Below are 12720 nucleotides of genomic sequence, written 5' to 3' on the forward strand. Positions count from 1 at the left end.
TGTCTCAAAATGCACACCAGTATTGTTTTTTGTAATGCGTGTTTGTAAAAGTACTTGAATGTCCTAATATAACTAAGGCCTACTCCTGGATTAATCTAAACCTGGCCGGGAAACTGCCTCATTGAGTTTTTAATAGCAAGTGATATTTTAAGTTTTAGATTTGATTAATTTGTTAATCAGTTACTGATATGTCATCACTGAAACTGAACTGTTAATAGGAATTGTGACAAAATTGGCTCTAAATTTTCATCAAAAATATTAATGCTTCTATGTCTCTGGCTACTGTCTCATCCAGTATGATATGGCACTTTATAAGAAAGTAAAATGTTGTATATTTCTATATTTTAAATAAAGCTAAGTCAGGGATGCAAATATGGATCTGTGGTGAGTATGGCCACACACTGACAGTTAACTCACCCTTAGTTCAACATAGAAATGAAAATAAATGACAATTTTGTGTATTTCTTTCTTTTTCCCCCCACATACACAAAACAGGCCTCTAGTCTTGAAAACAAACAGGACTGGATAAAACACATCCGTGAGGTGATTCAGGAACGCACTGTGCACCTGAAGGGGGCACTAAAGGAGCCGATCCACATTCCCAAACCCTCCACAGCCAAACATAAGGGTCGCAGGTACACCCCAAGGCAAGTGAAACAAACCTTTTCTGTTTACCCTACAGTACTCTGCGTTTTTACCCTTTGATTTTGATAGACATGGGATTCATCCTCACATGTCCTTGCCATTAAGCTAAATACCAGAAATTAATTTTCTGCTGGGTCTGTTTATCTGTGCAGAGATGGAGAGGATTTGGATAGTCAGGGTGATGGCAGCAGTCAACCAGACACCATTTCACTGGCCTCACGGACCTCTCAAAACACACTGGACAGTGACAAGGTAAGAATACATCTGTATGCAAACAACACTTGAACATCGAAAAGTGTTGCACAGTGTTGATGTTTTTGGTATTTAATCAAACATTGTTTCAGTAAAAAGTCAGTAAAGCGACAGTGAATAAATTTTTTCTTCCACCTTATGAAAAGTTTTTACTCATTTCTTTAAATTGGGTACCGACAATTTTTTCTTAGTTGTCTGGTGGCTGTGAGCTGACAGTTGTGATCCACGACTTCATGGCCGGTAACAGCAATGAGCTGACGGTGCGTCGGGGTCAGACAGTTGAGGTTCTGGAGAGGCTGCATGATAAACCAGACTGGTGCCTGGTGCGAACCACGGACCGCTCCCCTGCCCTGGAGGGCCTCGTACCTTGTGCCACGCTGTGCATCGCTCACTCCCGCAGCAGCATGGAGATGGAGGGCATCTTCAACCACAAGGGTGAGAAAACGTCTAAAATATTACTTCAGTATGTTTCTTATTTGTTCACAGAAATCACGCCTAGCACTTTTTTTACTTTTCAGACGCACTCTCGGTGTGCAGTAATGATGCCATTTTGCCAGGCTCATCTGCCACCCTTCAGCCAGGTCTTGTCATGGGCTCCCACAGTTCCCCGGGACCAAAGCGTCCTGGAAACACGTTAAGAAAATGGCTGACCAGCCCTGTGAGGAGACTCAGCAGCGGTAAAGCAGACGGCCACGTGAAGAAGCTGGCTCACAAACACAAGAAGAGCCGTGATGTCAGAAAGAGCGCAGAAATTGGATCGCAGAAAGACTCGGATGACAGCGCTGCCACACCCCAAGATGAGACTTTGGAGGAGGTTCGGCCATTTCCTAGTTGTATACTGATAATAAAACGGCTAATAAAGCTGTTGCTTATGTGAATAAGAATTTTTTTCTACATGTAAGTAACCTAATCAATCCCCCCAAATGTAAACAGAGGGTCCGTAATGAGGGTTTGAGCAGTGGCACCCTCTCAAAGTCCTCATCATCAGGCATGCAGAGCTGTGGAGAGGAAGAGGGGGAGGAAGGTGCTGACGCCGTGCCTCTTCCTCCACCCATGGCTATCCAGCAGCACAGCCTCCTCCAACCGGACGCGCAGGATGACAAGGTGAGCGGCCCACAGCAGAACATGTCTCTAAGGCGGGTAATGCAGGGTGGTTGGTTTGAGAATCACAAGGTTTTTGATTCTTTTTTATTTTGGGCTTTGTTTAGTGTTACATAGGTGACCTTTAACCCTGTTAGAGACAGTCCTTAAACATGTTTGTAGCTTCTGTGTGCCAAAGCATTTCCTAGTTCATGTGATCTTTATATTTTTTATACATTTCCATAAATTATATAATTCTGATTTGGTTACGTACAAAGCATTAAGCTGTGTTTTCTGATTCTTTTCGGAATTATATCGCAAATAATAAGCTCATTTCAGATTTCTTTTTTTATCTTTGGCCTGAAAATCATCAGCCTGTCTCTTGTATAATGGTCACAAAACATTGAACTGCTTCAGTAGCTTAGTTCATCCCTGCTCAAGAACAGTTTGTGACTCTAATTTGTTTTTCTCTTTTGTTTTGTTTGGCTTGTATTGTTTGCCATAGCATTACGTTGATTTGTGTCCTGTCTTTGTTTTATCTCAGTTCCCATATCTCTCCATCTGATTCCTCCCTTTCTGGTCTCCCTCCTTTCATATAATTTGCTTTCTTTTCCCATAATCCCCTCTTTTCGAATGACCTGAGATCCCCTTTCTTTCTATTTTACTTTGCTGATTATTTGGTTCTTGCTTTTGTTGGTAGAGCGTTAGAAGCCGATTACTTCCTGAGAACCTCAGTAGACTTCCTGTTCGACCTAGTGCACTTTTAAACAAGGTTTTTCTTCATTTCGTATTCATTTTGCTATTACATTGGCATATAGACATTTGAGATTTTCTCTTTCTGTTGTTTAAATCTTTCTGATTTAAACTTTAATACCCATTTTCATTTTGTACTTCTTCTTTTTCATTGTGGCATTATTTTTATGATTTAGTTCCACTTATTAGTACCTTTATTTGATCAGCGTCCTCCTTAATGTTCTGATTTGAATCTGACTGAATTCCTCAAACATACAAAATGCAGTATTACAGTGCAGATGTGATATTAAGGTGGGGACGGGTGTTTCAGTGCAGCGTGCATCAGCGTTAGGGATGAGTAGAAAAAGAGGGTCATGTGCCTTGAGATGACTCCACCCCTCGCTCTTTACCCCCTTTAACTAACCCACCAAACCCCGCCCATTCACAACCCCTCCTCCCTCCCTTCTGTGCTTATCCCCTCATTATCCACTCTGCTGTCTGATTGGCCTGTAAAAGCTAAGCAGACCTGAGGTCACTCCAGACACAATTTGGAAAGTCTGGAAGGCACAGCAAGGGTGAGACTTTCTGCTGGATTTCCCACTTATTTCTGTTTGATTCATGTTTTGAAATACCACGTAATGTTAAGACGCCATCATCAAGATAATTCAAACTGAAACCAGCATTAAATGTCCTCGAGACCAAAGATAATACGATAACCTAAAACCTTAAGTAGTGAATCCTGATCACGCTTTAGCTCAGCATTTTCCTCTGTGTCATTCAGACTGTGGCTTTTTCCCTCTTTCACTCTTTTCACTCTTTCGTCTCTGCAGACCTCCTCTCGTCTCTCCGTTCGCCCCTCCAGCTCTGAGACCCCGAGCGCTGCGGAGTTAGTCAGTGCTATCGAAGAGCTGGTCAAAAGCAAGATGGTAATTTGACCTGTGTGAACGTGTGTACAGCAAAGTTATGGACCATCGTGATTTTTTTTTGAAGAAGTAGATACAGAGATCTTTTTTTTAAGTGGTCCGATGCTTTTTGCTGCTTTAATCATCATCAATACTTTTTTTTTCAAGGCATTTGCATAATATCAGCTAATGCATATTAGACTGACCCGTTTTTTTTCCAGTATTGAATGCAGTATGCATCCGACGTTTAGTAGGTGTGTCGTCTGAACCTCAAACTAATATACAAGTAACGGGCGGTGTCTGATGTCTACACAGGCTCTGGAGGACCGACCCAGCTCTCTATCAGTGGAGCAGGCCGACAGCAGCAGCCCGTCCTTCAACCCTTCTGATAACTCCCTAATCTCCTCATCCTCCCCGATTGATGAGATAGAAGAGCGCAAGACCGGCTTTCTCAAGAGACGCCAGTACGTTTTAAATTTGCTTTATTTAAGCTTTGCTTTATTTTTGCCCTTATTCATTGTTAGTACAACACCTCTTCTTTTTATTCAGCTATGTCCTGCTGGAGTTGGCGGAGACTGAGAGGGACTATGTGAGGGATCTCAGTCTGGTTGTTGAGGTGAGTAAATCTGCCTTATACTTGCTGGATGCTGAGGATGAGTGTGTACGTCTGAGGTGACGCTGTGATGTGTATCTTCAGGGTTACATGACCAGGATGAGAGAAGACGGAGTACCAGATGACATGAAAGGGAAGGACAAGATTGTGTTTGGCAACATCCAGCAGATATATGACTGGCACAGAGAGTACGTATCCACATATTTCTTTAGATATCAATATTAGCCAGAAGAAGAACTAACTAGAATCTTGGATGTTTTTTAGTTTTTTTCAGGGAGAGCTTGAGAAGTGCCTTGAGGAACCGGAGCGTCTGAGCTGTCTTTTTCTCAAAAATGTATGTTTCTAGATGCTCATTCATTCATTCACTCCTCTGTAATCGTGCAAGCAGACTTTTATTTTGCAAATGTAACTCTTGATTTCCTTCAGGAACGGAGGCTGCACATGTATGTTGTTTACTGCCAGAACAAACCCAAATCTGAACACATTGTCTCGGAGTACATCGACACCTATTTTGAGGTGCGTAACTAATCCTTTCATTCCCGCTGGTTTTAAAGCTGGCATTTTTTATGTTGTCTGAGAAATCTATTTCATTATCTGATTTGGAGCATCAACGTTTGATTTCAATCATTGATTTCAATCTTTTTTTAACATGGCCTTACTCAGTCTATATTAAAGATATCAAGGTTGTATTTTCACACAATGTTATTTAGGTTGATTTTATGACTTGTTTTTTTATTAGTGTGTTTGCTTTTTTTGTAATTTTAACTGTTAAATCTTTGTCTTTTGCAGGATCTTAAGCAGCGTCTGGGTCACAGGCTTCAGATCACAGATCTGCTCATCAAACCTGTGCAGAGAATCATGAAGTACCAGCTGCTGTTAAAGGTTTGCCCATCCTGTTTACTGATTTGCTTAACCCTCATCAGCAGATACGTTCCGGGTTCTCACGGGTCATGGTAGTTTTGGAATATCATGGAAGTCTTTTCCAGATATTAAAAGTCAGGGAATTTTTTTGACCAAGTCATGAAATATCAAGGATTTTGTTAGTCGCTTTAAATTTTTGTTCAAAATATAATCCGTTTGTTAAGTTGTGACGTAAGGAACCAAGCCTCCACTGATTTCAAGTGAGACTACAATTTATTGGCATTGTTTATTCATTTCACACATTTAAGCATTTTTTATAAACTCACAGGGGCAGTATCCCGGACAGGGATTAGCATAAACCAGGACTAGGCCTTTTCTTAATTTTTAAATTTTTTTATTTATTTCAACAGGGACAATGTACAAAAACATTAATTAAAGATGCCATACACCATATTTAGCTTAAGCTAGTTTCCATCTGCAGTCCCAGTGCAGGTGAATTACAATACAGAATATGCAATAAAATATTAACCTTATTTTAATTAGGAAACTAGTTTGAACAAACATGCCTAACTAAAAACATTACTTGTGGGCATTTTGAGAAAAAACAATGGGCATTGATGTATAAATTGTTTTCAGTTTGGATGGCTCTTACATTTATTTTAATCTAGGTGTACCGCGGTGTACACTACACCAGGCAAACGCTATCTCAGACATAGGTCATAAAAATTCATCTTTTTAGTCAGGAGAAGTCAGGGAATTTGGCTTCGAGTGGGAACCCTGTATGTGACTTTGGTTTTATCTGACATTTTGTTTGTTTCCAGGATTTTCTGAAATTTTCCAAAAAAGCTGGAATAGATTCGGTAGAATTAGAGGTTAGACTTTTTTTACTACTCTCATTTCTTTAATCTTTTCTACTTTTGGATTGGAAACGTGACTGTAATGTGTTCTTGTTTTGTAGAAAGCACTTGAGATCATGTGCATTGTACCAAAAAGATGCAACGACATGATGAATGTTGGTCGACTCCAGGGATTTGATGTAAGACGACAAGCACTGCTTTTAACTGCTTTAAATGTGAATGCAAGTGTTCAGGTTAATTAATCTTTGTTATTCCCCTTTCTCTCCTGTCTCTCTCTCTCTCTCTCTCTCTCTCTCTCTCTCTCTCTCTCTCAGGGTAAGATCATTGCTCAGGGGCGTCTTCTACTGCAGGACACATTCATGGTGGTTGAACCGGAAGGAAGCCTCCTCAACAGGATGAAGGAGAGAAGAGTCTTCCTTTTTGAGCAAATTGTCATCTTCAGTGAACCTTTAGATAAAAAGAGAGGCTTCTCCATGCCTGGATACCTTTATAAATACAGCATTAAGGTATTTCATATTATCAGGATTACATTTTTGCAGTTATCCGTTTGGCAGACGCTTTTATCCAAGGTCAACAATTTAAAGGATGCATGAAGTTAAATCATATTTTTGTGTGTGTGTATGCAGGTTAGCTGTCTTGGCTTGGAGGACAGTGTGGACGCAGATCCCTGTAAATTCGCTCTGACCTCCAGAACGTCCAATGGCAGCACGGAGGCCTTTATTCTGCACTCGAGCCACCCTGGAGTACGGCAGGTCTGGATTCTTCACATCAGCCAAATGCTGGAGAGCCAGCGCAACTTCCTCAATGGTACAGTGACCTCTGATCAATATCTACTTACAGATAAACCCCCAAATTGCTAGGGAATGTTTGAAGTCAGTGGTGATTTTTGGATTAATGTCGTTTAATCAATTTAAGAATTGATCAAACGGTCTATCTTGTCGATTAAAGATGCTTTAAAGGGAGTTCAATTGGTTGTGCTAAGTACTGCCAGCTAAGTTCCGCTTATTTTGCCCTTAAATTTGCCCCGTAAGGATACAGCAGCCAACCTTAATGTTTTAACGGCAGAGATTGCTATTTATTTGGCCAAAAATAGTAGACTGCTCCCTGATTTTTTTTTTTTACAAAAATGTTTCAATTATTTCTCAAAACAAATTATGTGTGTTATTGAAAAATCACTCAAAAGTACATTTTACGTTGGTTTACAAATCTTGCATGTCAATCTTGCCCATATAAATTTGCTTAATATCTTTTTTATCTTTCCCTCTGTAGCGCTTACATCTCCTGTAGAGTACCAGAGGAACCATCTTGATGGACCTGGTGTCTCAGGCAGCAATATTCAAGCTGGGTGTGTCGGGAGTCAGATCATGGCCCCGGCGGGCGGCGGAGGGGCCCCGGCTGGGTCGGGTTCCCGCTCCCGCCCCTCCCGTATCCCCCAGCCCTCACGCCTGCCTCAACCACTCCGTCATCACTCTCCCGCTCTGGGGCACGGAGCCCACGAGCCTGACGGACCCGACAAAATATCAGGTATGTGCCCAAGACCTCTCTCCAGGGGTCCCTCCCCCTGTAGCACCACAGAACCCGATCCTGCCCGAGACCCCTCTAAATCAAAGGTTCCTGGGAGCCCTCACCCTAAACAAACAGACTCTGCTGAAAGTCCTTCCAAAGACAGCAGAACAGACGGAGTCCCGAGAGCCACCGTGGCCCCGCTAGTTCTGGTCAAACCCAGGCCTAGCACGATCTCACCCATGGCTTCTCCGCTAGCTACACCAGCTTTCAAAGACCCCATCCCACCCTGCAGTCCTGGGCCAAAGACGGGGGGTGCTTCCACACCATCGTCCTCCAATTCGTTTTGGAGCTCAGTTCCCGCCTCACCCGCCAGTAGACCCGGTTCCTTCACGTTCCCCGGGGAGGGGTGCGACACCCCGGTGCGACAGAATCAGAACCAAAACCACCGGCACTCCACCCACAGTAAAGACGCAGATCGCATGAGTACCTGCTCTTCTGCCAGTGAGCAATCTATCCAATCCACTCAAAGCAATGGGGTAAGAGACATACTCCAGCCGTGGCCACCACAACGCTTCGGCTGTACTCAGCCCCTTGTTTTCCTCATGAATGACTCTTTAACCCACCTGGATTCTCTCTGATTTCTGCTTCTCCTAACCTGGTTTCTACTCTGTGGATCTCCAGCAAATCCTTGCTCTGCATCTCAGATATCTAACATAGTTCTGCTTCTGGCAAACACTAACTTTAGTTCATATGTTCTTGCCAAAGCTTTTACCAACCACAAGCATCCTTCTCTATGTGGGGTCTTCTGATATTCAGCTAGAACTAACACTTTTAATCTTTTATGAAGCTAACACAAGAAACATCAGTGGATATTTATATTCCATGTGAACTATTTTAGAGTATTAGATATGTTGTGTCTCTTAAAATGAATAACTAACATGAAGTGACACTTTTCTCGCTTATATTTTTTAATGGCACACGTCTAGTTTACCAACGAATGTCTTCAATGCAGTGCATTTCCAGGGTCATGTGTAACCTTTTAATTCATAAGTTTTATATGTTGTAAACTAAAGCATGATATGGATGAACTGATGAGAGGAATAATAATCTGGTAAACTGATTATGAAACATGGTAGTTATTGCATGATGTCTTACTAATGTTTTATCTCCAGAATCCCAAACATATAGAACCTTTAGTAAATTTAAATGGAGCTTAAAGGAAAACACCACCATTTTTCAATATTTTACTATGTTCTCACCTCAAATTAGATGAATTAATACATACCTATCTTTTTTCAGTGCGTGCACTTAATCTTTGCACAGCGTGTCGTGAATGTGTTAGCATTTAGCCTAGCCCCATTCATTCCTTAGGATCCAAACAGAGATGAATTTAGAAGCCACCAAACACTTTCATGTTTTCCCTATTTAAAGACTGTTACATGAGTAGTTAGACGAGTAAGTATGGTGGTACAAAATAACACATGGCAATTTTTAAGCGGATAAAAAATGAAAACTATATTGTATGGCGGAAGAGCACTTCGGGCGCAGGAACATCATCAAACTAAGTGCTCTTCCGCCATACCATATAGTTCTCATTTTTATCCACTTAAAAAATCCCCACTTTTTATTTTGTGCCACCATACTTACTCGTGTAACTACTCATGTAGCGGTCTTTAAATATGGAAAACATGGAAGTGTTTGGTGGCTTCTAAATTCAGCCCTGTTTGGATCCTAAGGAATGAATGGGGCTAGGCTAAATGCTAACACATTCATCACACACTGTACAAAGATTAACTGCACGCATTGAATAAAAGATAGGGATGTATTCATTTGTCTAAGTTGAGGTAAGAACATACTGTGAACAAAAACTGTGTTTCTCATTTCTGTCACAGGTAACATTAAAGGTCACATTTGTAGCACTTAGATTTGTGTTAAATATTTGTAGTGTTTCTGGTTTTAAGACCTATGTGTGTGTATGTTTGTGTCCACAGAGTGAAAGCAGCAGCAGCAGTAACATCTCCACCATGTTGGTGACTCAGGACTATGTGGCTCTTAAAGAGGATGAGATCAATGTACGTCAGGGGGAGGTTGTGCAGATCCTGGCCTCCAATCAGCAAAACATGTTTCTGGTGTTTCGCGCCGCCACCGACCAATGCCCAGCTGCCGAGGGCTGGATCCCCGGATACGTGCTGGGCCACACCTCTGCCATTATCCCTGACATATCAGAGGCAACCATTAAGTAAGAGATTTCCTCTGACACATCATGAGATGCAGCTATTGTTTTAATTTTGGTTTTGAACCTCTAGTTTGCTGGGCATTAAATATTGCATAGCAATTTAATTGTGACCCTGTCTGTGAAATCCAGGCTAAAGTCTTACTGTACGTTCACACCGCCATTGGCTAGAGCGTCAAAGTGGCCGGAAGTCATTTATTTTCAATGAGAGCCGGCAAAGAGCTTACAGTTATAATCTGATTGAGATTTGGAGCTTCAAAATTTCATTTCACTTTCATTTCAATCTTTGACATGGTCTTAATAAATATTAAAAATATAAAGGTTATATTATCACAGAATGTTCTTTACATTATGTAGGATGATTTTATGTAGAAAACAGAAAATTGCTGGGTTTTCACAGACACAGTGATGTATAAAAAATCATTTCTATAAAGATTTAAATAACAATGTGTATAAAAGTATATTATAATATACTATAGACGGTTTCAGCAGTAACAACATAAACAAGCGGCTGTCGTGGTCCGCACGTAACTTTCAGTAAACTCCGCTAAGAATAAATAACAACAAAGTTCTTTAAACGTAGTTTATTTATATAATAAGCAAAAAAACAACACATAGAGTACCTAGGAAACCAAAACATTTCTTATTATCAACGAGGAATTTGTTCAAGAGATCAGTTTAGCAACTAGTCAGACCATTAAAAAAACGAAACCGGAAGTAAAGTTCGGATCCAGACGTGTATCGCGTCAGCGCACGTGCGTCCGATGAAACAGTCTATATTTATCATTGTTAACTCATTCCCCGCCAGCCTTTATTTTAAACTTTGCCTGCCAGCATTTTTTTGTGATTTTCACAAAATGCCTTCCAGGAAATTTTTCTTTAAAAAATATATAAACATACAAATATATCAAATGAAAGAACAGACCATCTGCTTTCAAACAAACAATAAACAAACAAACAAAACTGGAAATTTTTTTATCCTATCTATATTTTTTCTCTGCTTATAAACTCTTAAATATGGGTATTTTTCTTCAAAATACAATTTTTTAACAAGAAGGTGAAATAAAAGCATTTTTTTTTTTTTGAAGGAATTTTGTTAGAGATCAGATTCAAACAATTATCAAAACATACACAGAGTGTAAAGTCAATAAATTATTTAGAGCTCCCTAAAGATTAATAATTTGCAGAATAAAAGTTTTTGTATACATATTAAATGTGTGTGTAATGTGTATAATAATTATGCATATATAAATGCACATACATGCATGTATATATTGAAGAAATATTTGCATGTGTGTAAACATTTGTATATTTACATAAAATGTATATCATATATAAATATAAATATTTATTATATCAATATAGTTTTCCTTAAAAATATACATACATGTGTTTTGTATTTATATATATACATAATATTTGTTGATGTACTGTGTATAATAATTATGTAAACAAAAACTTTTATTCTGCAAATGAATAGAATAGAATAATGTTTTGCTTTAGTTGAATTGGGTAATTGGGTGCCATCTAGTGGATAATCGCGTATGTGTATTACAGATAACCATAAAACCTCATTTTTTATGCAAATGTTTTTTGCGTTAATTGACAAGATTACTCTTCAATGGCGGGGAAAGAGTTAAATATACTTCATATAGCATTATATAGTATATGAAGTATTTTTAACATTGTATGTACACATATTGTTCTTTCCAGCAGGAAATCATCATCATGGCATACATCCCTTCGCATCCGAAAGAAGTCTGAGAAAAGAGAGAAGGACGGTAAAAAGGAGACCAAGCTAGAGAACGGATACCGGAAATCCAGAGAGGGACTAACCAACAAGGTCTCTGTAAAGGTAACTACAAATACAAACCTTCATGTTAATCTGAAAATCTACTAACATTTATCTTTACAAAGATACATTTTCAAAACGTTTTTCTTTATATTGCAGCTTCTAAATCCAAATTATATCTATGATGGTGAGTGTTTCAAATATTTCTTAAGTGCTCCGTTGTTGTTTGCTTAAAGTATTTCAAAGTTGTAAATAGATTTTATGATGGGAAATGTTGAAAAGCAATGCTTTTTTTCCTCAAGTTCCACCGGAGATTCTCATTCCGCTGGGTGACGTGAGCTGTGATAAAGGGGAGTGTGTCACTCTCAGGTGTAAGGTGTGTGGCCGCCCCAAAGCCACGGTCACCTGGAAGGGACCCGATCAGAAAACAATCAGCAACAACGGCCACTTCAGTATAGCCTACAGGTGCTTATTAAAAGCCTACAGTCTTGTTTCTTTACATTAAAGGGATAGTTCACCAAAAATGAAAAATATGTCATCATTTACTCACCCTTAGGTTGTTACAAACCTGTATAAATTTCTGTGTTTTGCTGAACACAAAGGAAGATTTTTGTAATCAAGCAGAAAACAGGAGCCCCATTTAGTTTCATAGTAGAAAAAAATACTATGGATGTCAATGGTGATCAGAAATGGTTTGGTTATAAAAATAAAAAATTTTGTGTTCAGCAGGACAATTGTGGTAGGTGTGTAAATGATGACAAAATTTTCATTTTTGGGTGAACTATCACTTTAAGACAGCACAAGAGCAGGTACATAAATTATGTGTTTAATTTAATGGTAATTTGTTTCTCTCTTCCTGCAACAGTGAGACTGGTGAGGCCACACTGCGTATTGTGGGCGTGACCTCAGATGATGATGGCACGTACACGTGCATTGCTACTAATGACATAGGCAGTGTGACATCATCAGCCAGCCTCCGAGTGTTGGGTAAGGATAACAATTTTTCATTGTGTAAAGTGTATTTATTTATTTTGTCATTATGTTATGCTCTAAATCACGTTTTTTTATGTATTTATTTTTTTACAGGCACTACAAGTGATGGAGTCCGTGTCATATGGAAGGACAACTTTGAGTCTTTCTATACTGAAGTAGCAGAGCTGGGCAGGTGAGACTCTCTCAATGGACTTTATAAGTTTTTATATAAAAATTGAATTCCTACGAGGGTACTGTCAAACTCTATGGTGTAT

The 12720-nt window shown here is 39.6% G+C and overlaps 1 protein-coding gene across 7 annotated transcripts in view; it reads left to right on the top strand.

The window, feature by feature from the left end:
* Positions 1 to 12720, top strand: part of trioa (trio Rho guanine nucleotide exchange factor a) — a 108271-nt gene that overhangs the window by 88904 nt on the left and 6647 nt on the right. For 2 of the 7 annotated variants that reach the window (XM_065291505.2, XM_065291529.2), the window contains 24 exons: positions 355 to 384; positions 496 to 647; positions 798 to 897; positions 1089 to 1332; positions 1416 to 1711; positions 1831 to 2001; positions 3540 to 3635; positions 3927 to 4075; positions 4161 to 4227; positions 4309 to 4412; positions 4489 to 4558; positions 4651 to 4740; positions 5014 to 5106; positions 5907 to 5957; positions 6044 to 6121; positions 6257 to 6448; positions 6569 to 6749; positions 7212 to 7984; positions 9440 to 9687; positions 11395 to 11536; positions 11633 to 11660; positions 11776 to 11938; positions 12339 to 12460; positions 12560 to 12638. In XM_065291505.2, coding sequence (XP_065147577.1) covers positions 355 to 384; positions 496 to 647; positions 798 to 897; positions 1089 to 1332; positions 1416 to 1711; positions 1831 to 2001; positions 3540 to 3635; positions 3927 to 4075; positions 4161 to 4227; positions 4309 to 4412; positions 4489 to 4558; positions 4651 to 4740; positions 5014 to 5106; positions 5907 to 5957; positions 6044 to 6121; positions 6257 to 6448; positions 6569 to 6749; positions 7212 to 7984; positions 9440 to 9687; positions 11395 to 11536; positions 11633 to 11660; positions 11776 to 11938; positions 12339 to 12460; positions 12560 to 12638 — 3719 coding nt within the window. Of the gene's footprint in view, positions 1 to 354; positions 385 to 495; positions 648 to 797; positions 898 to 1088; positions 1333 to 1415; positions 1712 to 1830; positions 2002 to 3539; positions 3636 to 3926; positions 4076 to 4160; positions 4228 to 4308; positions 4413 to 4488; positions 4559 to 4650; positions 4741 to 5013; positions 5107 to 5906; positions 5958 to 6043; positions 6122 to 6256; positions 6449 to 6568; positions 6750 to 7211; positions 7985 to 9439; positions 9688 to 11394; positions 11537 to 11632; positions 11661 to 11775; positions 11939 to 12338; positions 12461 to 12559; positions 12639 to 12720 lie in introns of those variants that run through there. The other 5 variants (XM_065291513.2, XM_065291543.2, XM_065291522.2 and 2 more) reach the window with 5 other exon arrangements.

This window comes from Paramisgurnus dabryanus, chromosome 19, assembly GCF_030506205.2.
Source record: "Paramisgurnus dabryanus chromosome 19, PD_genome_1.1, whole genome shotgun sequence".
Classification (NCBI taxonomy): Eukaryota; Metazoa; Chordata; class Actinopteri; order Cypriniformes; family Cobitidae; genus Paramisgurnus; species Paramisgurnus dabryanus.